Source organism: Oryctolagus cuniculus, chromosome 2 (genome assembly GCF_051225735.1).
Source record: "Oryctolagus cuniculus isolate XC-2025 breed Fujian yellow rabbit chromosome 2, ASM5122573v1, whole genome shotgun sequence".
Taxonomy (NCBI): domain Eukaryota; kingdom Metazoa; phylum Chordata; class Mammalia; order Lagomorpha; family Leporidae; genus Oryctolagus; species Oryctolagus cuniculus.
Genome location: NC_142868.1, coordinates 177,137,855 through 177,164,262, shown reverse-complemented (window position 1 = coordinate 177,164,262; position 26,408 = coordinate 177,137,855). Strand labels below are relative to the sequence as shown.

General features: G+C 51.9%; 1 protein-coding gene across 1 annotated transcript in view; it reads right to left on the bottom strand.

The window, feature by feature from the left end:
- Window positions 1-4,336: 4,336 nt before the first annotated feature.
- LOC100344894 (calpain-13) overlaps window positions 4,337-26,408 on the bottom strand; it is a 63,226-nt gene continuing 41,154 nt past the window's right edge. Inside the window, exons 11-24 of the mRNA XM_070069722.2 lie at window positions 25,824-25,969; window positions 23,979-24,121; window positions 20,112-20,123; window positions 17,761-17,963; window positions 16,686-16,722; window positions 16,271-16,327; window positions 13,188-13,245; window positions 13,033-13,091; window positions 11,947-12,015; window positions 10,827-10,902; window positions 8,836-8,964; window positions 7,912-7,967; window positions 7,296-7,353; window positions 4,337-4,879 (exon numbers count right to left, since the gene is read on the bottom strand). Coding sequence (XP_069925823.2) covers window positions 7,327-7,353; window positions 7,912-7,967; window positions 8,836-8,964; window positions 10,827-10,902; window positions 11,947-12,015; window positions 13,033-13,091; window positions 13,188-13,245; window positions 16,271-16,327; window positions 16,686-16,722; window positions 17,761-17,963; window positions 20,112-20,123; window positions 23,979-24,121; window positions 25,824-25,969 — 1,072 coding nt within the window. The 3' untranslated portion in view covers window positions 4,337-4,879; window positions 7,296-7,326. The remainder of the gene's footprint in view (window positions 4,880-7,295; window positions 7,354-7,911; window positions 7,968-8,835; window positions 8,965-10,826; window positions 10,903-11,946; window positions 12,016-13,032; window positions 13,092-13,187; window positions 13,246-16,270; window positions 16,328-16,685; window positions 16,723-17,760; window positions 17,964-20,111; window positions 20,124-23,978; window positions 24,122-25,823; window positions 25,970-26,408) is intronic.

Here is a 26,408-nt window from a genome sequence, read left to right as displayed (position 1 = left end):
CCACCAGGGGGTGGGTGCTAAGACTGCTGTGTTACTTGCTGATGAGAGTGTGATTATCTGCTAACGGCCCCAGTCATGTGTCACCCACAGCTCCCCAAGGGCAAACTGGCTCATTCTGGCTCTCCCAAGAAATGGATATAACTGATGGGGGGTGACTGGAGCTTCTCCCCTCCTTTCTCACACACAGAGGGCTATTTCCTGTGTCATTGTCTAGGGAGTCCAGGCTGTTGTCTCGAAGTGCTCAGGTGACCTGCCAGGCGGCCTTGGGCTTGCCAGAGCCGGACCTGGCCAAAGGCGAGGCCCACAGCCCTGGAAGGTCACTGCTTTATGGGGCTGGTTTAGCGGCCTCACAGCCACCGGGGACCACGGACACCCCTGGAGTAGGAGCCAGCTTCTCCAGCGCTCACTGTGGGTGCGTCCTGGAGACAGACAGGGACATTCCCGTGCAGAAGGCACAGGGTGAGTGAGAAACTTCCTTCCTTTGAGGGACCACCGAGGCCACTCTGGACAATCCCGCAGCACAGCGAGCACAGCCTTCTGCACGCCTACTGCAAGGCTGACCGGTGCCACCACGCCAGAGGTCCCCCAGGGAGTGGGAATGGCCCCACCCCCTTCCTCAGGATTCCTTGGAGGACATCTCCCCAGTGGCTCTGCCCTGGCTCCAGCCTGAGCCCAAGCCACAGGCAATTCATGCACCTTGAGGGCCAGCAGCAGCATGGAGGGAAAGTCGGGAGCAGGCACTCCTCCCTTACCCCAGGCCAGGGTCAGGGGCCAGGCCAGGGGCAGCTGTAACAACAACGGCTCCTCTGCCTGAGCCAGGCTGCAAGGCGCTGCCTGCGGACTTCCACCCTGGCATGGCTTTTCTCAGGTGCATGGGGCTGGGTTAGGTGACGTCTCTCATACAGATGCTACCTTTCTGTAACTATAATCTGCTGACTTCCCTGTCCCTGGTGTACAACAGCAGCCCTGGCTCTTGTTTCCTCTCTCCCTCCCTCCCTCCCTCCTGAGTCATAAAATCTTGTCTCTGGCTATTTGCTAGTTTACTTATTACTTCCTAAAATGTTGGTCTAATGTACATCATTGAAAAACTCAGATAGTATTACAAGGCATGAAGGTAAAACAGAACTCCTCTCTCCCATTCCTGCTCTAAATTTCTCTCCCCAAACTGTCTTCTGATGTGCTGCCTCCATTTTTTTCTAAATAAAATGCTTACACAGCTAATATTTGACATGTCGATTTTCAATGCCTATTGATTTTTATGATGGAAGATGGGGCTAGGGTGCTCTTCACCTAGTTTCCTATCTGTATCTTTTCTTGCTCCATTCTCCTAATGTACTTGTATCACATTTTTGTTAAATCAATATTAATTTTTATTTTGTTACAATTATGTATGTACTGTTCGCTGAGTGAAGAAATAGTGTAAGATCACACTGCCTTTCTTTCATAATTCTTTGTTCTTCCACAGTTAAAAATTACCTCATTTTTTTGCCCGCATAGTCTTTCATTATCTTAATAATTCTTTCAACACTCTGCAACAGAATTTCAAAACCCTCATGAGCAGTATTTTTCCTATCATTAAGCAAACTGATAAATGATTGGTTCCATTTTCCCAGATATCACCCCTCGGAACAGCCTGCTCCTCACATTCCTCTCCTGCCTCTTCTGTTGGGCCATGACTTTCCTGGTTTCCAGCTGTTCCCTTCCTGATTTACGTCCTTAGAGTGTAAGTGTCATTCTCTCAGTTGGTTACCCTTCTGTTCCATCACCAGCCCCTGAAGGCTGGACACCCTGGCCTCGCCTGTAACCACCAGCTCTGTGTTTGTGAATGGGGTTGGGGGTTTTCACATTGCCAATGGAAAATCCAGACTCCAGCCCTCAACTCAACCTGCATAGGAGAGTTTGACTCAAACTTCTGACAGTCTTGTCTGCCCCATGGTGTCAGTCTTCAACCCAAATTTGACTCAAGAGTCTCAAAGAATTTCTCTGGTCCAAAGAGTGGGAGAGATGGATGTATTGGGACAGAGGCAGGTGCACTCTAGAAAAATCTACTGTTGGTGATCAGCAAGATCAAGGCCACTGTGGCCCACATTTTACCTTCATGTAGGTTAGAAGGTGGTCCTTTCCTCAAGAGACTTTATTTCTGTGTCGTGGGAAGTTGCTAAACCATGAATTCTGTTGGAGTAAGGTGCTCCACTGCTGCATGAACAGTACGTAACCGTGGTCGTGGATGACATCAGCCCACCTCTCAACAGTATGGAACTGGCAGTACATTAAACCTCTAGACTCTAATCAATACAGACCAGCACAGCTTCAAATGTCTGAGGAGCACATACCAATGCACTGAGTATTAGCATTTTAAAAATTACGATCTTGATGTTTTAACATCAGTATTGCCTTCAAAGTGGCAATGGTGCTTTGTTCAGGAAGCAATGGAATTCAATGGGAGGAGAGGATGGGTTGTTCAGCCTAGTTGCACCTACCCATTTCCCAAGCTAACAAGTCAGAGAGGAGAAGATGGGTTGAGGATGAGACCCAGAGAGAAGTCTTCTCACAATGGACGCATACCCCAACTTGCCCAGCGAGTCCAAGGGCAGGTCAAAGACCTTTCTTCCTAGTTTGTAGGGAATGAGCCAGAAGCAAAGTAGACTAGTGATACGGTTCCAATAACCCCAGTAACACGACTCCCTTAGCTCCTAAGACAAGCCTTAGTTTGTTCCAGTGACATTTTCTTGGACAGAGAACCAAAAATGAGGAGAGGGAATTCTTTGCATTGAGTGCTGGCCAACAGTGCAAGCCTCGTTGCTGCCTGAGAGGGATGGAAATCCTGGAAGAAAGGAGTCTGACTGTGAACCAGCAGAGCTTACATGTGCACCAAGCACAGCAAAGCAGGTCTCACAACTATGAGGCTGAACAGGTCAGATAGTGGTCTTCATCAGAGAACAGAGATTCTGACAGGTTACAGAGAGTAACAAGATAATCTTAGCCATCTGCTTCCCAGTACCCCAAGAGGGAAGAAAATAGAGAAACAGCTAAAATACTGGGGAGACTTGGGTATAAAATAATATTTGTAAGAGTTAGGATGAGAACAAAACAGAAGAAGATACAAAGCTGAATAAATGATTTAATTCAGTCATTTGGGAAATGGTTTTATGGAATAATTTCTCTATGAAGGCACGTTGATTTTTTACTAAGGAGATATCAACAAGAAAGGGACTCATAAGCTCACAGTCTAGCCGGGGATACAGACATCAAACAGTAATTTGAAGTGTGTTAACTCAGCCAACTACAAATAGAAGAGAATGTCCTGAATCTGATAAATGCTATCTAGGAAAAACTCTCAGTTGACATCATACTCAGGATAATAAGGGCAGAGAAAGAGTAAAAGGAATTCAAATTGGAAAATATGAAAAATTATATCTATTTACAGATGACATGAGTTTGTATAGATGAAATTCTAAGGAATCCAGTACAATATTTGAACTAATCAATGAGCTTAGTAATGTTACAGGATGTCAGATCAATAGACAAAAATCTATTTTATTTCTAAACACTAGCAATGAATAACCAGGAAATGAAATTAAGGAAAAATTCCATTTATAATAGCATAAAAATAATATAATCCTTGAGAGTAAATTCAAGAATGAAGTACAAGATTCTACACTGAAAATCAGAAACATTATCAAAAACTAGAACTTTTTAAAAAAAAAAAAGTGGAGAAACATCCCATGTTCATGGATCAAAGGACTTTCACGGTGTGAAGCCATCAATGTTTCCCAGGTTACTTTATAAATTTAATGTGATCTCTATCAAAATCTCAGCCCACCAACACAGTTTTTTTGCAGTAAGTGAGAAGTTGATCCTAAGAAATGATACATGTATGTGAATGCATGGAACCCAGAAAGCCAAAATAAACTGTGTGGGAGCAAACTGTTGAAATCCTTACTTAAGGTATACTAAGCTGATCTTCTGTATATTAAGATAATCGAAAATGAATCTTGATGTGAATGGAAGGGGAGAGGGAGTGGGAAAGGGGAGGGTTGTGGGTGGGAGGGACGGTATGGGGGGGGAAGCCATTGTAACCCATGAGTCGTACTTTGGAAATTTATATTCATTAAATAAAAGATTAAAAAAGTATTAGGGCCTCTGCTGCCCATGTGGGAGACCAGGATGGAGTTCTTCTACTGCTCTCTCTCTCTCTCATATCCTCCCTTTGCTTTTCAAATAAACAAAAATAACATTTTTATAAAAAGAAAAAAAAAACTGGAAAAATAAACGAATCTGAAAGCTACTAGAAAAACAGAGAAAACAACGCATGTGTACCAGAATAAGGACAGATATTAGGACACATTTATTTTTTTAAACAAATGCCAAGGCAATACAATGGGGGAAAATAATTTTTTTCAACAAGTGGTGCTGGAACAGCTGATTATCTGAATGCAAAACCATGATGTCAGACCCCTGCCTTATACCATGAACAAAAGCCACCTCAAAATAAATCACAGACCTAGGGATAAGAGCTAAACCATAAAACTTCTAGTAGAACAAAGGAGTAACTACTTGTGATTTGGGGTTATGCAATAATATCTTTTTAAAAATCAATCATCATAGTTTTTAATGTGGGGCAAGAAGAGTATATTAATGTTTACATGGTATGATTCAGTGAAGCAGAGCAGAGTGGGTCAAGGACCCGAGGCTGGGCAAAGCATGGAAAACAGATGGAAATAAAGACACACTCCTGTGGTGGGAGGGGAGTGTGGCGGAGGGGCGCAGGTGCAGGCCAACGGGCAGGCAGGTGGGAGATGCTGCTCAATCTTGCGGTCCACACGGAAGACTCCAGATTTTTCATATAAGCAACGGGGAGACATTGAAGGGTTTTAACCTGTGAAATGGAAAGATTGCATTTGGAGTTTTAAATTTACACCCTGGCTGCCAGAATTGATTTCAGGGTTATGAGGGGGTATAGGAAACTCAGACTGATAACCAGTGGAAATGTGAGGGGGGGGGAGGAAGGGGGAGGAGGGGGAAAGAAGGAGGGGAAGAGGGAGGGAGAGGGGGAGAGGGAGAGAGAGGGGCAGAGGGAGGGGGGGACCTGCTCTCTGACACCACAGGGCAAGCTGGCCTGGTTATAGATGAAGGTGAGGAGGGGGGCCTGCTCTCTGACACCACAGGCAAGGGGGCCTGGTTATAGATGAAGGTGAGGAGGGGGGCCTGCTCTCTGACACCACAGGCAAGGGGGCCTGGTTATAGATGAAGGTGAGGAGGGGGGCCTGCTCTCTGACACCACAGGCAAGGGGGCCTGGTTATAGATGAAGATGAGGAGGGGGGCCTGCTCTCTGACACCACAGGGCAAGGGGGCCTGGTTATAGATGAAGGTGAGGAGGGGGGCCTGCTCTCTGACACCACAGGGCAAGGGGGCCTGGTTATAGGTGATGGTGAGGGGGGGCCTGCTCTCTGACACCACAGGCAAGGGGGCCTGGTTACAGGGGAAGGTGAGCTTGTGGATGGGGAGGTGGAAGTTCCTCACCCCCCTGCTTCCAATTCTGCTGAGCGACCATGAGCCCAGAAGGAAAGCCTGTGCTTTAATAGGATAGAGCCAGAGCCTGGTGATTAAGGAGGGCACCGGGGGCAGCACTGGGAGGGGACCAAAACACCCATAGCTTGTATCTTCTACTTCCTCCTTATGCAGCCTTCAAAACAGAAAAGGTGGAAAAATTCATCAACAGGGAACTGGCCTCCCATATAGAGAAAAAGCTGATGAGAGAGAGTCCAGCCATTGCAAAAGTTCACACTTTCGGGACCTGTGTGCCAACTTAGCTTAAAGATATAATTGAGGAGTCATTCTTGATTCTACAAATCATGCAGATTTTAATAGGCACAAAAACTTAGAGGTGGTTAAATATCCTGTTGCAAAGAAGGACTAAAAGAGGAATCTAAGAAAATAGAATGCACTTGAATTAACCATGATCTCTATGATGTTTACTAACAGGAAGCACCACGAATCTATCAGGAAGTGTTTACACTAAAATATTATCTCCTCACGGAGACGGTGTCTGTCTCCAGATTCCAAGCACATGACTGGGGGACCAGCACAGCGGCACAGCTTGCGACGCCCATGTATTACTTCGGGAGTGCTGGTGTGAGTCCTGGTGGCTCTGCTTCCAAATCCAGCTCCCTGAAAAAGTGCCTGGAAAAGCAGTGGATCACGGTCCAAGTGCTTGGGTCCCTACCATCTGCGTGGAAGATGGAAAGGTGTGCCAGCTCAGCATTGGCTGCTGTGGGCATTGGGGGAGTGAACCCACAGATGGACGATCTCTTTCCATCTCTGTCCCCCCGCCCCGTCACTCTAACAAATAGGTTAATGAATCTTAAAAAAAAAAATACATGCTTGGGAGGGTCAACAAATGTTTAGAAATACATTCACGTTTCAGAGGTTATAGATCGCAGGACTGCTGTGTGGAGAGGGTACTCATCAAAGAAACACTGTTGCAGTCGTAAGGTCACCAGCAGGTCCCAAGTGAGAACCAACAGGGCAACTGGGGAAGGAAGGCTTTCGGGGAGGCAGCAGACATCCTCAGTATCTGAAGGCCTGGCACATCTGGTCTGTGATTCTACGGTGGTCCTGAGTGTGGAGCTAGAGGCATGGGTAGAGTGTTCTCTGGAAGCAGGTGTTGTCCCACAAGGAACCTTCAACATCTGGAGATGTCCAACAGGGGAGAGCATGCACTACTGGGCTCCCCAGTCACAGAGGAGCCTAGAAGAGTCTGTTGGGGCTTCTACTACTGCAGGGGAGCAGTGTGGACTACGTAATTGTAGGGTGTATCCCACACAAACCAATGTGGAGAAAATGAGAGAGTGTGCTATTTCTTCAGTACACTCATACCAGAGGTATGAACACAGACGAGTACAGATGGATGTGGTCGGTCCACTGTACGGTGAGGCAGTGGTGGAGGTGGGACCAGACCTGGCGCTCCCCTCCACATGATCTGTCTCTACTGCTGCACACCGTTCTACCTGCACTGCCTCTCCTGCCTGGTCTGGCATAAGTGATGCCCCTTTGTCTTTGGAGCTTCAGGTAAGACTTCTAAACCCCCACTCATTACTTTCAGGCTGCTTCCTTCCATGAATGCCCCCTGGTCTTCACGACACAGACATCTGCAGCACTGGCCTTGAAATTCAAGAGTCCTGAGCAGCTGAGCACTGGCTCACACAGATAAGGTTTCAGCCTTCCCAGTGAGGGAGGAGAAGGGCCATGGTCCCTAGGAGGAGGAGAGGATTCCAACACTACCATGTCTTACCTGGACCATGCGGTCTTCTCTCCTCCTCACCTCAATTGTACATGACCAGGTTCAGCCACTGGGAAATAAGCATTGTCGTTACAACCAAGTCCTTCATCTCGTTAGCCTAGCCCAGAGTAGGGAATGCCACCCTCCTCCCTTGGGAGATCTCAGTCCAGTCCCCTCACCCCTTTCTAGCTAATTTCAACCCAAGCAGGAGGTCTCAGCACCCCTGTCACATACATCTTCTGCTCCTCTCTGAGAAGCCAGGTACTGATAGGTACATTGGAGGTCGACCAGCTGGCCAGTTGGGAGGTTCAACAATTCAATGGGAGTCAGTTTAATGTACAGTGAGCTCCGTGGCTGTTCCTGAGTTTCCCCTTGGATTTATGACTCCCACACAATCCTCTGCTTTATTAAGCTATTGGAAAAAAAATAAAATCTCTCTGCCAAGGTCCTCCAGCAGCCTGGCAGCTGGCAATATATAAAGGCAGTAATTGGAGGCCGGGGGCCAGCAGCCTGGCTGCTGCTCATGGATGATCCCTTATCCTCAGGGAGAAAACTACCCCAGGAGTCCGATCCGCAGAGGTGGCCCCAGGGGCTGCGGTCCGTCCCTGGGGCTGGGGAGACAGCTCACCTCCATTTCTGTCAGGTACAGTCCTGTTCTATCCTTGGAGAGGTTACGGAAAGTCTCTAGGACAAAGCAGGAGAGGCGTCAGCTGAACGAGGAGGGAGTATGGCAGGGCTCAGGTGGAGACTGTGGCCATGTGACCTTACGTGCAGCAGCCCTGCTCTGCAGCACGCCGCTGGCTCCTGCCCTCTCCTCCCTCCTGTTCCCTCTGCACGTGGGGCAGCTGGGACTCTTCTCCTCCCCCCAGGGCTGCTCTGGCCCTTGCTGCTGTGTGACCACACCTTCAGCTCTGTGTATGCTGGCCCGAGTGCAGCGTGGGGAGCTCCCTTGTCCACTGAGGACTCGCTGAGAGCAAGGCTGGGGCCCAAGTGCCCACCCACAGCTTAGGTTTGCAGAGGCACCTCCCAGCTGGGAGGGATCAGAAGAAAAAGGACTTGCAAGCACTTTGAGCCCCTCCCCCTCCCGCTCAGTGCCAACAGCTCCATGTTGAGCTGCACCATGGCCTGGGCTTCACAGCAGCTTTCATTTAACACAGGAGCTCAGGCTGCTCGAAGATGTCAACCCTCTGCCTCCACCGTGGGGGTGAGCGCTGAGCCTGGGGAAAGACCTCCCACCCCCACCTGGTCACTAGTGTGGGAGGTTCCTCAGCAGAGGCCAGAGCCTTCCCTGCCCAAGGAGAGAGCAGGTGCGGCTAGCAACACAACCCGCCAAGGGCACACAGGGAGCCACACCGACCTCTGAGAGAGGAAAGAGAGGTCTGGGCAAGGGGAAGTGCCGGGGGCCCACGGCGACAGTCGCCAGGCTGGGAACGCCACTGCTGACACTGGACCAAGCTCACCCCCTCCTGAGGCCCTGTCCAGGGCTGAGACGAGGTGCCCCCCCAGCCCTCTGCTGTATTCTTTGGTCACCCAGGGTGTCAGGGACACTTACTTGCCATGGTTTCCAGGCGCATCAGAAAGCAGACCAGGCTGGGGAAGCTGATGCTACCAGAGCTGTCACTGTACCGCAGAGTCATGAGATGCAGCAGCTTCCCGCTGATGGAGACCCCTGTGAGGAAGTCTGGGGCCCCAGGGTGAGCTGGTGAGTCGGGGGAGCCTTGGGGGTGGCCCTCTGCCTCGTGAGGTTTGGGTACCCAGCAGCCTCTCTCCCCTCTCCTGCTCGGTGTCTCTTCTCCCCGGTGGCTGCCAGGCCCCATGGACACAGTTCTGGAGTCGGCCAGAGACCAGACTTAGGGCTTAGGGCTAAATTAAAGCACACGGCATATCTGCTTCAAGGAGGTGAAGCTTCCAGGCCTGGGATGATGATAATAAAGCCAGAGGGTGCACAGGTGCTTCATAGCTCACCAAGAACTCCTCATCACGTCATCCCGCCTGATTGTCTGAAACCACCATGGCCCCCAGGTTAACTCTGGGAGACAGTCTCCATAATTCTCCCTCCAATGACACCTGGCCGGGATGCGGGCTAGGAAGACAGGGCAGCTGGTCCCCACATAAGCACCAACCCGCCCTCCAACCAACCCCTCTTCTGGGGACAAAGCAGCCCTCAGAGCACTCAGATCATTCCCATGCTGTGTGCAAGTTGTCAGGGCGGTGGGGCTCGCTTCCAGCCCTGCCTCTGCCCGGCCTCCCCCTACCCCCAACCATGGCAGTCTCCAGGTCTGTATGAGGGAAGCTGCTGGTGGGGGGATGGGGGGAGGTGGAAGAGGGCCCGGGAGGAGGGAGATTCAGTCCTGCGCTGCTCCGCCAGAGAAGGGCTGGGCCTCGGAGTGGAGCCAAGGCTCAGAGGATGCTCCCTCTGGTGGGCAGGAGATCAGCACCTGGCTCACTCTGGCCTGGCTAACTCGCACTTCCAGAAGACTGGCCAGTGGTGGGGCCTGCAGCTCAGGTGACCCTGGAAGTCACACTACCCACCAGGGGCTGAGCCTGCTGGAGGCAGGACTGGTCTTGCCAGCAGAGTCAGAAAGACGCGAACTTGGATGCCTGTATGCAGAGCACGCACACTCTCCCACTGGCCACCTTCAGAGGTCACCCCTCTTACGAGACCATGACCTGCCTGGCCCTGAAGCCTTTTCAGCTGAACTTGAACTTCTCTTTTTCTCCTTTTTATTATTCTGGAGCCATTAGTGAGGTCTCTGCTACAGACTTTGCTCTGACTCTTCAGCGGTTCTCAACGTATGGTTCCCAGGACAGAGGCAGGAGCATCACCGGGGAGCTTGTTGGGAAAGCAGCTGCTCAGTCCCTCCAGGCTTGTGCCTCAGAAACGCTGCGCGAGGCTCAGCCACGTGTGTTTTAACAAGCCCTGCAGGGGATACCGCAGCACGCTCAGCTTCGAGCACAGACTCCCCGGTTATGACAGGTTGGAGGGCGGGTCGGTGCTTATGTGGGCACCAGCTGCCCTGTCCTCCTAGCACACGTCCTGGCCAGGTGTCACCAGAGAGAGAATTATGGAGACTACCTCCCAGTGCTAACCTGGGGGCCATGGTTTTACAGGTGGTGGTCCCTGCCCTGCCCAGGTTTCTGACAATCAGAGAGGGAAGACAGATCATGAACCTGCTTCTGGGTATTTAACCCCCATGGCCCAGGTCCTGAGATGTGAGCTTCTGCAAGGCCAGCTCCTTTCATTCCTGGTAGGGTATCAATCCCCCAGGGCTCTTTTCTCACGGTCAGAGCTGTACTGGGAGAAACGTCGCTGGGGAAAGTGACTGGCTCATGAGGACTCGGGTGGGGGCAGGAGGGGTGATGCCCAAGTCACAGAGGCCCACCGAGGCCGAGTGAACGGGGGAGGGGGAGAGTTGCAGGATCACCTCTCTCCTGACTTCCCAGAATGACTACGCCCGCCTTGCCTACAGCAGCTACCAGCGTGCGCATCACACACGCCACCCCCATGTCCCCTGTCTCACAGCTGAAAGGGCCCCGCCTTACCTGTATTCTCTATGGCCTTCCTCAGGTCTGAGCTCAGGAGAAATCCAGAGCTCTGTTGGAGTTTCTGGAACACACGCTGAAACGGAAAACGAAGCAAGAAGCTCATGTGAGCACTGAGAGGTGTCCAGCACTGGGGCAGTTCCCAGAAATCTCTCCATCCCCCCTAGGGGTGGGGGAGGCTGCTCACCAAGACTGGGGTGGAGCCAGCTCAGAGGCAGGCGGGGCAGCTGAGCAGCTGGCTGGGGAAGGCAGGAGTGGCTACACCTGGCCATGCCCAGGACTGCAGCTCCTCGGCTCCCCAGCTGCTCCCCAATCCACTTCCCCTCTCCAACCCTGACATGACCCCTGACACCAAGGGCAATTTGCTGACTTCAAGGGAGGTGTGGGCTCTCTGAAAAGTTCACACGGTGTCGCAATAAACAGCAGATTTTATAACCAAACTGCTCCGATGGAAACCCCAGCTCCACTGCTCACAGCTGTGCAGCCTTGGGCACACTGTAGCCCTTTTGAGACACCAGTTTCCTAATCAGAAGCACAGGGCAAATGATGATGCCTACTTCAGCCTTATTGCAAGGACTAAAGGAGCAAATCTCTAGAAAGTGCTTAGGAGCAGGGCTTGCACAGGAGTGAGCGCTGTGTCGTCCCTACTCAAAGCAGACTAGAACCGCCTCCCCATCCCCGGTGCACACGCAGTGCAGAAGGTGGTCTGCGAACCAGCTTGCTGTTGCATGGGCCTTCCACCCATGGAAGCCAGTGGGAGAAGGTGAATCTGAGGGAGCTCGGCCCTGGAGGACCTGAAATCTAAAGGTGGGGAGGGCAGACTTGACAGCCCTTGCAGAAGCTGAACAGCCCCAGGTCAGGGTCTAGGTGCAGCTGACTGGCAGGCCAGAGTCCCCAGTGACCTGGCTCTCCTCCATCATCCTGCCACTTCATTGGGCAGTGCCTGCGCCCTCTCGTGCTGCCGGCACACCTCCTCAAACAAAATGGGAGCTGTCTGCGAGGGCAGGGGCGAGAGTCCCTCTGTTTGCACCACTTAATCCCAGTGCAGGTCTGTGACCCCAGCAAACGTTTGCTGAACTGGAAGGAACAGGACTGTCAGTCATGGAGAACCTGCTCGCACCTGGTAGTGGATGAGGCGCTGCCACAGTCTCGTAAACTCCTCTAGGTCGAGCCACCCGTTCACTTTCAGCTGATGGAGAGTTAAGGGTTAACCGGTCCAGCGTGCAAACAGCAGAGGGGCCTCTGGTACTGCCAAGGAGGCTGAAGCCCAAGCATTCCATCCATCAGCAATAACCCCCTGCGTGTGGCGTCACCAGGGCATGGCCCCATGCCAGCGAGCTCCCTCTGATTCTGGGAGCAAACAGGCTTAGACTGGTTTTCTAGAGAAAGATGAACAGCTGGAGGGAGAAGGAAGCCTTGAGAAAGGGAGGCCAATGTCGCTGGCATCTGAAGACAGGAGCCCAGGAGACGGCCTTCACCGGTCGGGGTGGGGTCCCCGCCATGGAGCATGGGGGTTGTCACTCCGGAAGCCACAGTGAGAGGTGTGTGCAGGGAACACTCTCCAGGGTAAAGCCAGCCCTGGTCACCCCGTAAGATGGGTTCAACGACAACAGATGAAGTCCTCTGAGAAACAAGAAGGGAAGCTGGCAAGTGGGGAGGAGGGAGGCTAGCAAAGCCCCATTTGCTTTGCTTGGGTCCGGCCCCAGGCTGTTGGCTGCCCAGGCCAGGAGACTGCTGTGTGTCTCCGAGCACTCCCACCACAGCCAGCGGAGACAGGACCTGATTTATCATTTCATCGAGAAGCTTCTTGTTCTACAGTGGCCACCCTTGCGTTGCCAATCAAGCCTTGTTAACAGTGTGCTAGCTAGGTGATCTGTCTCTCCCAGGAGACAGCACATGGGCCAGTGGGGTGCGGGGAGAGCCATGTGCAGAGCCCGTCTCTCCTGCCTGGGAGACGGGGAGGGCAGGGGCCAAACAGCTCATTGGAGAGCACAAGCCCGGACCTTGATGCTTGGTCCTGCCGCTTGTAGCCACTTCCTGCACCTGCCAATGCAGTGTATTAGCAGAAATGGGTACAGGGGCTGTGGTTGGTCCAGAGGGTTAATGAGCTAGCAGAGAATCCACAAGACCCCAGCTCCTGGGTGAGCCCTAATTAGGCCCCTGGGGAAGCTCTCAGAATGCATAGGCTCTGAATGGCAAAGGATACATCCATCAGAGCCACAATGCTGCGGCACTCATCCAAGGAGAATGTGTCCCCCGCAGGTCCTGGAGAGAGAACAGGAAGGCTGGAAATGCTGGTCTGAGGGGGCAGGGGGATGGTGGGGTCAGGCTGGGAGCAGAAGGTCCTTGGGATGACCATACCTGACAGGAGCTCCTGGTTGAGAAGGCTCTGCAGCCTGGTAGCGTCCACGTCCAGCCCCTGGTGCAATTGAGAGAGGACCATGGGCATCAGCACAGCTGGGACCCAGCAGGCACACCTGCCTGACAGTAGAGCACTCTCTAAACACTCACTTCCCACCCACCTCGGGCCCGGCAGGCTTTGTCTCAAAGCCTTCCCCTGAACACCTGTGGTGCTGGCCACCCCCGACATTTGGCACCTTGCTTTTCTCTCTCCATTCACCCCTGGACTGCAAGCAGTGGGTGCTTCCTCCTCGCTGTCCCAGGTGCTGGGAGCCCTTCTGGATAAGGGCTGTTGTGTGCTTCCCCTCTGCCTCCAGAAACACACTGAGAACATACGACTACGGTGTGTACCTCGGTGGGCACGGAGTAAAAAATACCAGACATCTAGGCTGTGGGAGGCGGCTGCACCTGAGCACATTACTGGTCTTCCCAGCAGCTGAAGCAAAGAGGGAGCTGGCATGGTTTTCCTTGGATTAAACTCAGGAAGCAACTGAGGCTGCGGGGGAGAGAAACCTCTCCTGGCCTGAGCTCTGCAGGAGTTAACTGCACTCGAATTTTTGTTGGGGGCCGTGAACAGCTCGATGGGCAGCGTCTTCAATGATGTTCTAGAGGCAAGGTTGTGCTACGTCCTCCTGTGGCCCTTTCTCACCTCCTGGCAAGAGCTGAGAGGAGGATGTGACACTGTCACCTGGGGAAGCCTTTGCCTAGGGAGCTGGCATTGGTGGTCTTGTAGAGTGGGTGAGGGAGGGTAAGGTGCCTCCTGGGAGTTTTCATGAGAGCCAGCACCTCAAAGGCAACAGACGCACTGTCCCTTCCCACTCTTAGGGTTGCCCTCGCCACTTCCAACTGACACAAAGCAGCCCCATCATCTTTCCTTTGGGGGCCCTTCAGCTCTAAGCCAGATCCCTCAGGATCACTCTGACCCGGACCCTACACGTAGTAACCAACCACAGTATTGGAGGAAATGAGGGGTGATGAGTTGAAATGGAGATAGAGAATGGAGATGATAGCTGCTTGAATAATTCCCAAAGAACTGCATGTTTGCCTGTACCACCAAAATGTATGACACCCAAGGGCCAGTGCTTGGGTATTCCCAAAGCTTAACGTTGTGGCACAGGAGGTTAAGCTGCAGCTTGCAAGGTTGGCATCCCATGTTGAAGTGCCAGTAGTCATCCTAGCTGCTCCTTTTCTGATCCAGCTCCCTGCTCATGTGCCTGGGAAGCAGCAGCAGATGTTTAGGCCCCTGACACCCACGGGGAGACCCAGGCTTCACTGTAGCCATCTGGGGAGTTAACCAGCAAATGGAAGTCATTCTCTTCCTCTCTCCCCCCACCTCTTCTCTCCCTCTCCCCCTGTCAAATAAATAAGTAAATCTTTTAACAAGTGCTTGGCATAGTACTCTCAGTGTCCTTAGTGCTTTGCAATTAAATGATGGGTAGAAGAAAGGACCTAGCCTGTCCAAGAATCCCAGTGTGTGCTTCCTTGCCCTCAGGCAGAAGCTGGTTGGAGTGTTACACCACACTCTGGCTAATGGAAGAAGTAGGAGGAGTGGTAAGAACACACTGTAGTATTAGTTCATAAGTTAAACTCATATAAGAGATTAGGGGATTGTGAATGCATGGATGAATATTTTTGCTTTAAACTTGCTGTGGAGGACACAGCCTCTGAGGATAGCCTACAGGTTTTGCAGAATGAAGCCAAGTAGGACCAGTTCAAGACCGTCCCCACCATGGGCTGAAAAGGAGGGCTGGCATCTACTTCCAGCTGTGTCCCTTGGCACAGTGCTGCACCTGCGTCTTCTCATTCCTACAAAGGCCCCACGGGGGCTCCCAGTCACCATCTGTGAGGAGGTGTTTGGCTACTGGGTAGGAGAGCTGTGATTAGGGAATCTGTACCATGTCATCACATGACAAATGGTAGCTTATTTTAGAGGTGCAGGTGCACGGGCCACGTGTGAGAATTTCCCACCTGCCCTGAAGGAAACAAGGACTCAGGCATTCTAATGAGGCCCTGCTGACCGTCTCTGGGAAGCTAACCTTGGCTTGGGCACCTGCTCTGGGGGAGCCAATCTGTCTTAATTCAATTCCACAGAAATGATTGAGCACCTCTTCTGGCCAAGGACAGTGTTCGGAGCTGGGGACAAGGAATGCATATGATGTCATCTCTGCCTTCCGAAGCTCATGGGCTGGAGACAGTCATCCTGTCTTGCCTTGCTGTGCATCAAGGAAAGTGCCTGAGTCCATGTCTGGACTCCATCTTTCAAAATAAGTCTGGATCCCAGGGGTCCAAAGTCATTGTACTTTGCACTGGCCCCCTCTATGTCTGGTCACACTTTTCATTTCTCCTTTTGCCTCCTTGCTGGGGCCAGGCTGCCTCCAGGTTACCACTACCCATTTAGCACTGGGAATGAAAATGCATTCTTGTCCTTGGCCTCTGGCTGCACCAAGGCAGCAGGTGCATGTGGTCATCTGTATCGCTTTCCACTTCCCATGCCAACATGATTAACGACGGTAAAGGCCCATCATGCAGAGCCCTTGGCAGCTGCTTTTAACCTGACAAGTCAGGGAGTTCTTTATAACAGTTTACTAAACCATTAGGCAAATCCCGTGTGCACATAGGTGGCTTGGCAGGAAGCGTGCCATTGGTGCTCTCTGCCGCTGGCCAGCACTGAGGAAGAGTGATGCCAGGTTGGTATAGAGGTGGCCAAGTGGGAGAAGGAAGGATTTCAAGGGACAGCGCCAGCTGCTTGTTTAAAGATTCAAAAGGCAACACACTTCATATATACCTCCTATAATTATCCCCTCCCTTCCCAAGCTCTAAGTTCCATATGGATGCCATCCCAATGAGGACGCCACTTCTCTACGGAGCTTGGCAGTTGGAGACGTTCTGGAGCCAATCCAGGGAGAGAGAGGGGCTGATAGAATGATCTGTCACCTTGCTTTTCCTCCCTGAATTCTCATGAGGGCCTGGGAGAAGTCTTCCTTCCTCAGCTCTCTCCCTCCCTCCCCATTCCTCCAAAAGGCCCTCAGCACTAGACACTGTACCTGCTGAGTGTATCTGTGGAAAACAACTTCTGGGGAGGCATCCTCCGGAAGACTTCCCTGGACCAAAGGGAAAATGGTCAACATTAAGCTTGTGGGGAAAGAGGCCACCAACAAGGACACAACCACCCCGCCTAGATCAGAGATAGAGGTCAGACAAGTGGAGAACCCCTTAGGGGCATGAAAAATCAATGGAAGGTTGTAGAAGGAAGGCTATTGTGTCCAGCCTGGCCCTGGGGGCCTGGTCTCCTCCCCTAACCCCTCTGCTCTGTCTCGTCCATTCCCCTTCAAGCCCCCTTTTGCCCATTATGGTGTCTCTGTTTTCATGGTCACGGGTAAGGCAGTGAAGGAGACAGAATCTCCTGGAGATGGGATGTGGGCAGTGACACTCACTAGCCAAACTTTGCTGCACACCTACCTTCAGTGCCTTGAGGTTGAAATCACTGCCGACCTTCCTGGAAAAACAGGGGAATATGTGATGGAAATGGCCAGCTCACTATTCAAAGGACACCTGCCTATGGAGAGCAGCCAAGGACACTGGATATCTGTGCCAAGGACTTGAGTGGAGTCTTCAGCACTGCTGGCTGGGACGTGGACCGCTATGGCAGTTCACAGGCAGTCAAGCACTGTGGCCTTGTGTGCAGCCTTGGGAGTGACTGTGGTCTGGTCTTCCAGTCAATGGTGAATGGTGTCTTTCACAATCAGATACACTCAGCACAGTAACCTCCAATGCCATCAGGGCAGAGAAGCTGTGTCTTACGTTCCACCACCAACTGGCAGTGTGCTGCCTGCAGGCCTCACCCATGCTATTATAATGCCCAGCATGGCTGTGGTGGTGTCTTCCTCAGCCCCAAGAGGGGACGAGGTGCCCAGCAGAGCGAGTTCCTCTCAATCCCACTTTTGACCCAATGACTTTGCATTCAGGACCCTTCATGACTGGGGTCATCCATCTTTAAAGCCCACCTTTCAGTGTCTCCCTGATATGTTTCCCTGATATACCCACAACTCTAGACAACTTGACACACGTGCTCACAAACCACTTTCCCATACACGTGGCTGCCACCACTCAACTCTTCAAAAAGCCCCATGCTCACCCCCTTCCATCCTGTTTGGGCTTTTTCTTCCACCTGCGTGGCCTTCCCCTTTAAGCCATTAACTTTCACTGTCCTGTGGGGAGTAGCTCAAGTGCTGTTTCCTCAAGGGGCAGTGTTCTCCCCCTCTCGCTGGAAGCAGTCCCCTCCAATCTGCTGCCTCTGCAGGAAGTATTGCATCCAGTAGCAGCGCCTCCTTCTGGTGGTAGGGTCATTCGCTCCTAGGCCTTGTCACCCCCCTTTACAGTGTCTCTCAATAGGCTCTCAATAGCGAGGCCCTCACCGTGTCCCCCTTGGACACAGCACACACTAGCGCGACACAGAGGGCACAGCGCAGCACGGCACGATGAACCTCAGACAACAAAGCAGAAGCAAACATGCAGGATGCCGCAAGCCCTGTACCTGTCACCATTCGGCACTTTCAGGAAGATTCGGAGCAGGAACTCGGCTTCTTCTCGATGTGTGGAGGGGACCACGACATAGGTCCCAGGGTTCAGATGGAAGATCTTTGTCAGGTTACACTTGGTTTCGCAGTCTACACCCTGGACAGCATTTCTGAATTGGGAAAAAAAATTGGGCGGCAATCTCTCCCGGAACTCCTGGAACTGGAAGACACAGGATCATCGTGAGAAAACGCTCTCCAGCCACCAGGAAAGGATCCCTCCCTCCTCCACCTTCTAGATCCTTCTCTGTTCACCAGAACAGCACCAAAGACAGTGACAATAGAGGCCATCTTTGTCTGAACTCTTACACAGCACAGTTGAGGCTGCTCTGTTTGGGTGGCCCCTCGACAATGAATGCAGAGAAGTAGAACACACAGTTTTGTCTTGCTGAGCCTGAGACCACATTGGCTTCTGGGTTTCCTTTCTCAGCTTAGAGAGATGATTTCCAGGAAAACTGATGGCCTTGTGTAGTACCGAGGTTCTTTCTTTTCCCCTTGGGTCTTGCCCTTCTCTTCTGAACCTGGCCCAATACACCCCAGCCTGTGATAGCGTGGCACAGTAGGATTCTTTTTACTTCCTCTGGTTCACCTGCAGTGGGGCCCTGAGATTCCTTCTCATTGGAAAATAATAGGCCCTGATGACTTTCCTTTTATTTCAATATTTTTCTTAGAGATAAAACAATAAATATAATGCAGTTCCCATTTTTGGATGTCACAGTCATATTACATAATAAAAATCCCTTACTAAACAAATTTTCCCTACTATAGTCTAGCCTGAAGAATCCATCTAGAATGGTTACACAGCATGAAATGATTATTTACGAGCTCTGCTTGAAGGGGGAAGGAGAGAGCTGCTGTGTACACGGCAAGGACAGGGCCGTCTCCCAGGTGAGCCAGGAGCCAGTCCCCCAGGTGAACAGTGGGGGGTTCAGCAGCTCCTCCAAGGCTATCCAGCTGATGGAACCTGCAGTCCCCAGTGGGTTCAGGAACCTGACTCACTTGGACCCTCCTGACAAAAGCAGTGTTGGCACCCACGAGCCCTTTCCCAGAGGGTGAGCCATGCCAGGAGTCCCTGGGTTGATCGTGTGTGAGGGTGGGGGGAGGCAGCGCATGGCCCACCATCCAGAAGGCGAAGATGGCCCTGCTTACTGCCCTCTTTCCACCACTGGACACTCACAGCCCTGTCCCGGGTCCCCAGTGACAGTGAGAAATAGAGTGTGGGGAGAGAGGGGAGGCCTTGGTCCAGGGCTCAGGGGTCCCCTTCCCCACACATCAAGTTAACACAGGACTAGTTGTGCACAGACCTGTTTATGTTGTTCTAGGGATGGGCATGTGCCTTCCTGGTCCAAGTCTCCACACTGTCCTCCAGAGCTGGGAATGGGGTGCTGATCACTCCTCACACCTGACTGCTCCTCTCAAAGCCCTGCCAGATATTTCCCTTCCGGGGCTGGGGCACCCAGGGCCAGAGCAGGATCCTAACCCCTGCCTGCAGCTGGGACACAGTTCCCAGGCAGGCCTCCTTGTTATCAGCTCTCTGCCTGAACTTCCGACTTTCCCCTGCACTGAGACTCCCTGCTCTGACCTCTGTCGGGAAGGGCTGGAAATGCCGCAGCCATGCTCAGCTGACCGTGGCCACATCCTGCTCCCTACACCTGTCTTCAGTAGCCAGGCAGATGTGCCTCCACTACACCTGCCCACTTGGCAGTGAGGGCACCACATGGCTCCTCTACACGGACAGAGCTGAGTGCTGTGAGCACGGACTTTGCCGAATCTGTCTGACCTTCTGGTCCTTCCTAATAGTTCTAAGTTGCTTTTCACTGACACTGAGCCAGGTCACCCATTTCGGAGGGGGGGATTTGCTTGTGAGTGGAGTTGGAGGACATTCCCTGAGGCTGCCTTTGGAGCGCACGCATTCTGTGGGTGGTGGCTTTGTGGGGCTGACTAACGCAGGGGGCAAAGGATGCTCCTGAGGCACCCACTTTGTGCTGCTCTTGTCTTTGGTGAGATGGGATTGGATGCATCAAGCTCACCCCTCTACCAGTGGCAAATGCTTGCAAATGGGTCCAGCCCCTCTTGAATGCTAAACAAGGGAGCAGCTCAGGGGATCCAACCTTCAGACCAGGGCAGCTCAGTGTTTTCCCACCGAGCTGACCTCTCTGGGGAGCCCAAGTATCTGATGCGAGACAAAGCAAGGCTGCATTTGCAGCCACTGATTGCATGAAGGCCCTGGGTGCCGGAACAGGAAGAGCACTTTACCAACGGACAGCGGCCAAGGCATGGGAAGCCCAGGGAGGGTGCCGGTGAGCCATACCTGAGAGTCCACCTGTGGACGAGAGGAAGAAAGACAGGTTCAGGGACCTGCACTGAAACAGAAAGTCAAGTGGCCCTGGATCTCTTCACCTCCTGTGTCAGCCTGTTCCCTGGTACCCCTGGACGGAATGAGGATGATTACTGACCCGCTGTGCAGAGTTGTAAGAAAGGAAGCCGATTCAGCTGCAGGCAGCAGCAAGTTGGAGACCAGGAGGGGAAGTATCTGAGGCATGCCTACCGCTCCTAACAACGCTGATAGCACTCACGGGGCCTGCAGACAAGACAGAACTTGGACCCAGTGTAAACTCCCCAACTTTGGGAGCTCCAGTGAGAAGGGAACTGTCTTCCCATCAGACCACTGTAAGATATGGGTATTTGTTCTAGGATGCCCAGCAGTCAGGAACCTCTGCATGTCTATGGGGAAATGGCCAAATGCCGGTCTTTCTGTGTAGTCAAAGGAAGCACCGAATCCAAGCCACTCTGCATTTTGTGAAGCACTTGTATGGGACATGCCATTCACAAAATTCCTGCCAGCAGACCCTAGGATCCAGGTCTATGGATATGGATATGGAAAGTGAAGCTCAGTGGAGTTGGGGACACACAACAAGCCATGTGACTTTGTCACTCAGTCCTGCTGCCATGACACTGGGATTTGGTTCTTTTCCACTGTTGATCCTGAGGCCCACCCATGTGGACTGACTTGGTTTGCATGTTCTTCTCTGGAGGCCGAGGGTGACATGAGAGGAGGCTGGAGAGTCCCAGAATAGGGGTGGAGATTTGGGGTGAGGATTGCATGGCTTGTCCACCCCTGTCCCTTTCCACCTCCTCTCTTCTCCCTCCCTGTTCTTACACCACACATGTTCCGCATGTTGGTGTAAAGCAGAGCAGAGGCCCCATAGTAAGCAGGGAGCCACAGGCCCATGCCAGGGCTACAGTGCTGTTTTCACTGGGTCTGCCCTGTGCCACAAACACCATGAGAGCTCGAGGGACTCCTGAGAGCTTGGCTGCTGCTACATACAGGGCCTGCTGCAACCCAAGTGTTTCTGGAGCTGTCTGTTGTTTAAGTGAAGATCTGAAATCCTGGTGTTGCAAGCTGGGCAAGTGAGAAATAATGCAAATCTAGCTGAAAAGTCGAGAAGAGGTCTTGCTAGCATCTTAAAAGTGAGTGTGATTACCTCCTGGCTAGGGCTCCTGAACTGTAAAGCCCTCTGACAAAACATGTTGTGTTGTCCAGCTCAGAGACCTGGACTCACAGATGATCATGTAAATAGCAGACCCAGGGGCTGTGCATCAGAGCCGTCCTGGGACCCTCTCTGGGCTTCTGACTCATGTCAGAAATGGGAGACTCAGCTGACCTATTGTTACTGGGTTTACCTGGAGCCCTGGCTTATTCCATCCTGGGTGGGAGGACCAAGTGCCTCAATGTCTTCCCTGCCCTTCCCAAATCCTTGCTTTTGGTCCAAACTTTTATCTGCACAGAGCTGAGAGGTGAGGGACATGGGGATGAGGATCCTCTTAGCAGGCATCTGAATCAGGAGGGATTCTTGGCTGAGAACACCATAAACAACCCAGCTGGCATGGGCCAGAAAGCATTTCTTGGAAGAGTGTAGCTTCTCATGTCCATTGGAATCTGAACAGCACAGCTTGGAAGGTGGGCAGGCACCAGGTGAGCTGGCTACATGGATGGACACCACCGTAGGGACTGCCCTACTTTGCTGCTGTGAGGCTCAGAATTCTAGTCTGTTCCCATCTCTTCCATTTAATTCTTCAAGAGGAAAACTCCGAGTGGCAGAGTGTGTATGGGTGGATTGGGGGCAGGTAGGTCATGGTGGCGATGGGGGAGCACCTAACTGGACCAACCTGGATCACAAGTCTACACCTTTGGCATCCAAAGTCTGGTAAAGGGAATTCCTGGTCTCCTTGGCTACCGCAGTGGAGGATGGACCCTGGTTCTCTCCAGTTCCCCCACTGTGGAAGGGTGTTCTGGTGCCAGAGTGCGATGAAAATGTCCAGGCCTGGCACTGTGGCATAGAGGGTAAGCCTCTGCCTACCACACCAGCATCCTGTATGGGTGCCAGTTCAAGTCCCAGATGCCCTACTTCCAATCCAGCTCCCTGCTAATGTGCCTAGGAAAGAAGTGGAGGATGGCCAAGTTCTTGGGCACCTGCACCTGCATGGGAGACCTGGAAGAATCTCCTGGCTCCTGAGTTAAAGACAGCTCTGCTGTTGTGGCCATTTGGGGAGAGAACCAGTGGATGGGAGACCATTCTCTCTCCCTGCCCCTCCCCAACTCTCCTTCTCTCTGTGTAACTTTGACTCTCAAATAATATCTTTTTTTTTAAAGTCTAGAAAACATTCTTGGGAGATGTCCTTTGATAGCCTCAGTAGGTTTGGGACACCCTCAAGGTACTGTGCTGAACCCCAACAAGTTCCACTGAATTCTTACCACCCAGTGCCACTCTCTCCCTTTTCCTGAGACAGGATCTTGGTTTCCCTTGGGGCCCTGGGCATCAAGAGAAAGGCAAGGGCCTAAGACCAGCGTAGAGCCCTGGACCTGGGATCACAGGTCTTGGGATCAAACCTCCCCATTAGCTCCGAGTAGCACTTTGGCTAGCTCATTCTCACTCCCTGAACTTTAGCTTCTGCATCTCCACAAGTGGGGCTACCCGGGTTTTGAGACCATGAATGTGATCACGCTTGTAACTTTGAAGCATACTATTGCTGTGAGACCTTCTCATCAGTGCAACCAACGGTTCAGCCAGGAGCAGAGTACCCAGGGATCCTGCCTGCCCCTAAATGAGCTGGGGCCCAAATTCTGCCTTACTCCCAATGAGCAAGATTGAAGTCATTCCCAGATGCTGTCATCAGTAGTCTGGTCTGGTGATGGGACTCAGGCATCCCTGGCACTCACAACGGCAACTGGAGTGCTGGACAAAGGCATGGTGGACATCTGGGCTCCACCCCCAGCTCTGCTATGAACTCTATGTCATCTCCTCCCTGGGCCTTACTTTCTTCAACATGAGTAGAGGAAATCCTTCGTTTGGTGGTGGCAGCTTTTAAATGACCCACATTAGTGCAGAGAATGACTTGAGAACCAATTCCCCTTCCTTTGGGTGTGCTGAATTGTTTGGGGCAGAAGGAGGAAGCAGAGGCATCAAATTTCATTTTGCAGCTTTTTCCCCTTTTAAATGATGTTGTACAAAGCAGATTCCTGTGTCTTCTACTCACACGCTGTATGTGCTGGCGTGCTGAGGGGCAGACGGCACCTCTGCAGCTAAGAAGTTGGTTGGGGGTCCACAAAGAGAGAAAGACCTGGACTTGGGCAAATGGCCAAACACCTGCTCACAGGCCACATCCCAGCTATGGCTGCATTTTGGTCGACACATAAGAGAAAAATGCACCCTTTTCATTTATGTCCAGGATTTGCTAATCAATGATTAGAGAAGTCAATGATTCTCAAACTTTACTGAGCATAACCAGCCCCAGGGAACTCTTGAGAGTGCAGATTTTCACGCTCTGTCCTTGGAGATTCTGCTTCACGAGGCCTACGGTGGGCCCAGGAATCTGCAGTGCTGCAGTAACCGGGCTTGGACCAGACTCCTTTCTGAGCAACAGGTATTAGCTTCTGCAAAACAGGAAGTGATGCAAGTGGCCCAGGAAGGTGTGAGTCCCATCATCAACACGGGAACATCTAATCTCCCTCAGCTCCTAGGTTATCTTGCAAATGTAGAGTTGGACCAGATGAATATGATGGCCACGGTGAGCTTAATTTCCATGATGTGATGCATTCAAATCTCCCAGCCTGGCAGAGGCTCTCCCCAGTTGGGAGAAATGTCCCCAGTGAAAGCCCTGCAGCAGGCTGTCTTACCTTGAAGACCTGGAAGTGTGGAGGAAAGTGGTCATCTTCTGCCTTCAAACTTTGTGGCCTGACGGTGAGGGACACGATGACATTGCTGCCTCCCATGTCCTCTTGCACAGAAAACAGATAGTGAGTGTCCCTCTGAGGTCCTCCTATATGGGAAAGAGATGTTACTGATCTCAGCTCCACTCCTGGGGCTCCCAGTTGGGTCGATCATCAAGTTCAAGATTCCTGTGGGGTTGGATTATAAGCTCTGGATTTGGAGACCTAAGGCCTGGGTCTGGTCTTTACAGTTACTTGTTGGGGTACAAGTTTATTTTCTAAGCCTCAAATACAGGGTGGTAGAGTATAGTCCCAGCATGACAAAAACATTTCTCAACCTGTAAAGTCAAGGCCTATTTTTCTAATAATAAGTGGAATGACGGAGCCCTTGGGTGTTAAGGCATTAGGGGTAACCACCAGAGCCTTGAAATGGCAACAATCACTCAAGCACCAATAGAGACAGAGGAAGAGCAAACGGCAGGTGCTAGGCTAGGGCTCTCTTCTGCCCAAGCACGCTCACGGCAGCCAGAGCAAGAGAGAGGACCATTGTGGACACCATTAGATTCAAATGCATGGAGGAATGAAGATAAGACAGAGATGAGCGAACACACATCAGAGGGTCCAGGTCTCAACCTGGGAAGCTCTGACAGGGGAATGGGGAGCTGCCGAGGACATGGCCACGGGCTTCCTGCTCCCCTCGAGTAAGGGGAGGCGTTAAACTGCACCTAACAGGTACTTGATCAAGGCTTCCTTTCTTCTCTCCCTTGTCAGCTATTGCTAAAAATGGCCACAATGTGTAACTTTGGTTAGTTCAACTACATGCAGTACATCCGTGGAAGGGGACTTGGGTCTCACAGGCAGACAGGTGCAGCTCAGGCAGGTGAATTAGTAACTTAGCCACCTAAGAATGACCGCCTGGTGATGAGGTTGTGAGCAGCACAGTGAGCACTACAGCTGGAGGTGGAAAAGATCACCCCGACTATGGAATCATTCAAGCAAACCATTGTCACAAGGCAGCCATTAAAGAGAATGCAAGTGTCTCAGTGCCAACACACACACCTATGCAGGCATGCACATACACACGCACACACACACAAATATATTTACAGCTTCTTTTATGAAGGGTAGATAGGCACACTCATATTTGTCTCTACAGGGAGCTGTTTCACGTATCAATGTCACAAACAGCGAGCAGGATATAGAGTGAGGGAATGTGACTCTCCCAGACTCAAGAGCAATAAGATTCATCTCAGAGGAGCTGAGGGATAGACTCAAAGGGACCTACCTCTGTGGGCTCACCAACCAAAACAGGGCACAGGGACTCACACATCCTCTCGCCGGTGGGTGGGTGGTGCGTGTGGGTTCAAGAGGGCTCACGGGGATTTCTAGTTCCACTGCTAACAGCCGGGGTGCTGAGGACCCAGAGGTCAAATGTACCCCAGGATCTCAAAGCTAACACATGGCAATGATAATGGTTTAATCTAGATTCTCACTTCTGTCCTGTGTTCTTTCCTCAGCTCTGTCCACTGCCTGAACATTCACCGATAAGCAGAGAGCCTGCTCCTCTCCCAGGAGAGGTGATATGGACAGAGGCAGACCATGATGGGCCAGAGGATGCTCACTGGAGCTTCTGCTACCCACTCCCCATCAGCAGTCACTTTCCTTGGAGAAGCAGTGGCTGTAAAATCCCCCTCCTTTCAGCTCCAGGGTGATGGTCTATCCAGAATCAAGGCCCAAAGAGAGCTGAAGCCAGGCCAAGGCCAGGGCTGATAGCTTCCATGCTAGCAGAATGACCACCAACACCAGGAATACCTGCAGTGTTTCCTAGAGTCACTTGATTCTTCAATATCTTTGGAGACCATCTCTCATGGGACATAAATCCTTCGTGCAGGATGATTGGAAATTGGTTGCATACATATAAGCAGGTGAAGTTCTCCTGGAAATCTTGACATGACATCCTGTTAACAACAGATACACACCAGGATCAGCAAAGGACCACTGGTGTGTCCCCAGGGTGGATTCCACCCCTTTACTGTACCTTTTCTGTGCCAGCTGAAGTAGCCATTGACTTACCTCTGTCCTACCTGAAGCCCTGAGTCTGACGCAGGCTCACTCCCCTCCAAGAACCCTTCTGTTCAGTGGCCAGCAGGACAAGGGCAGGGTCAAACCCTCAATTCTGCACGTCTCTTGGCACTACCATCTCCTCAACCCCTTGAGCCAATTCCCAGCCCTCTCCAGGCCACAGCGACTGCCAGGTTCTCTTTGCTACAGGCCTCACATGCTGCTGCAAGCATTGCCTTTCTCTGGAGCCTCTTGCCAAAGTCACTGTTGAGGTCTTTCTCAGAATAAAGCTCATTCCACACTGAAAACCCCACCTCGTTCTGTGGTTACACCAGG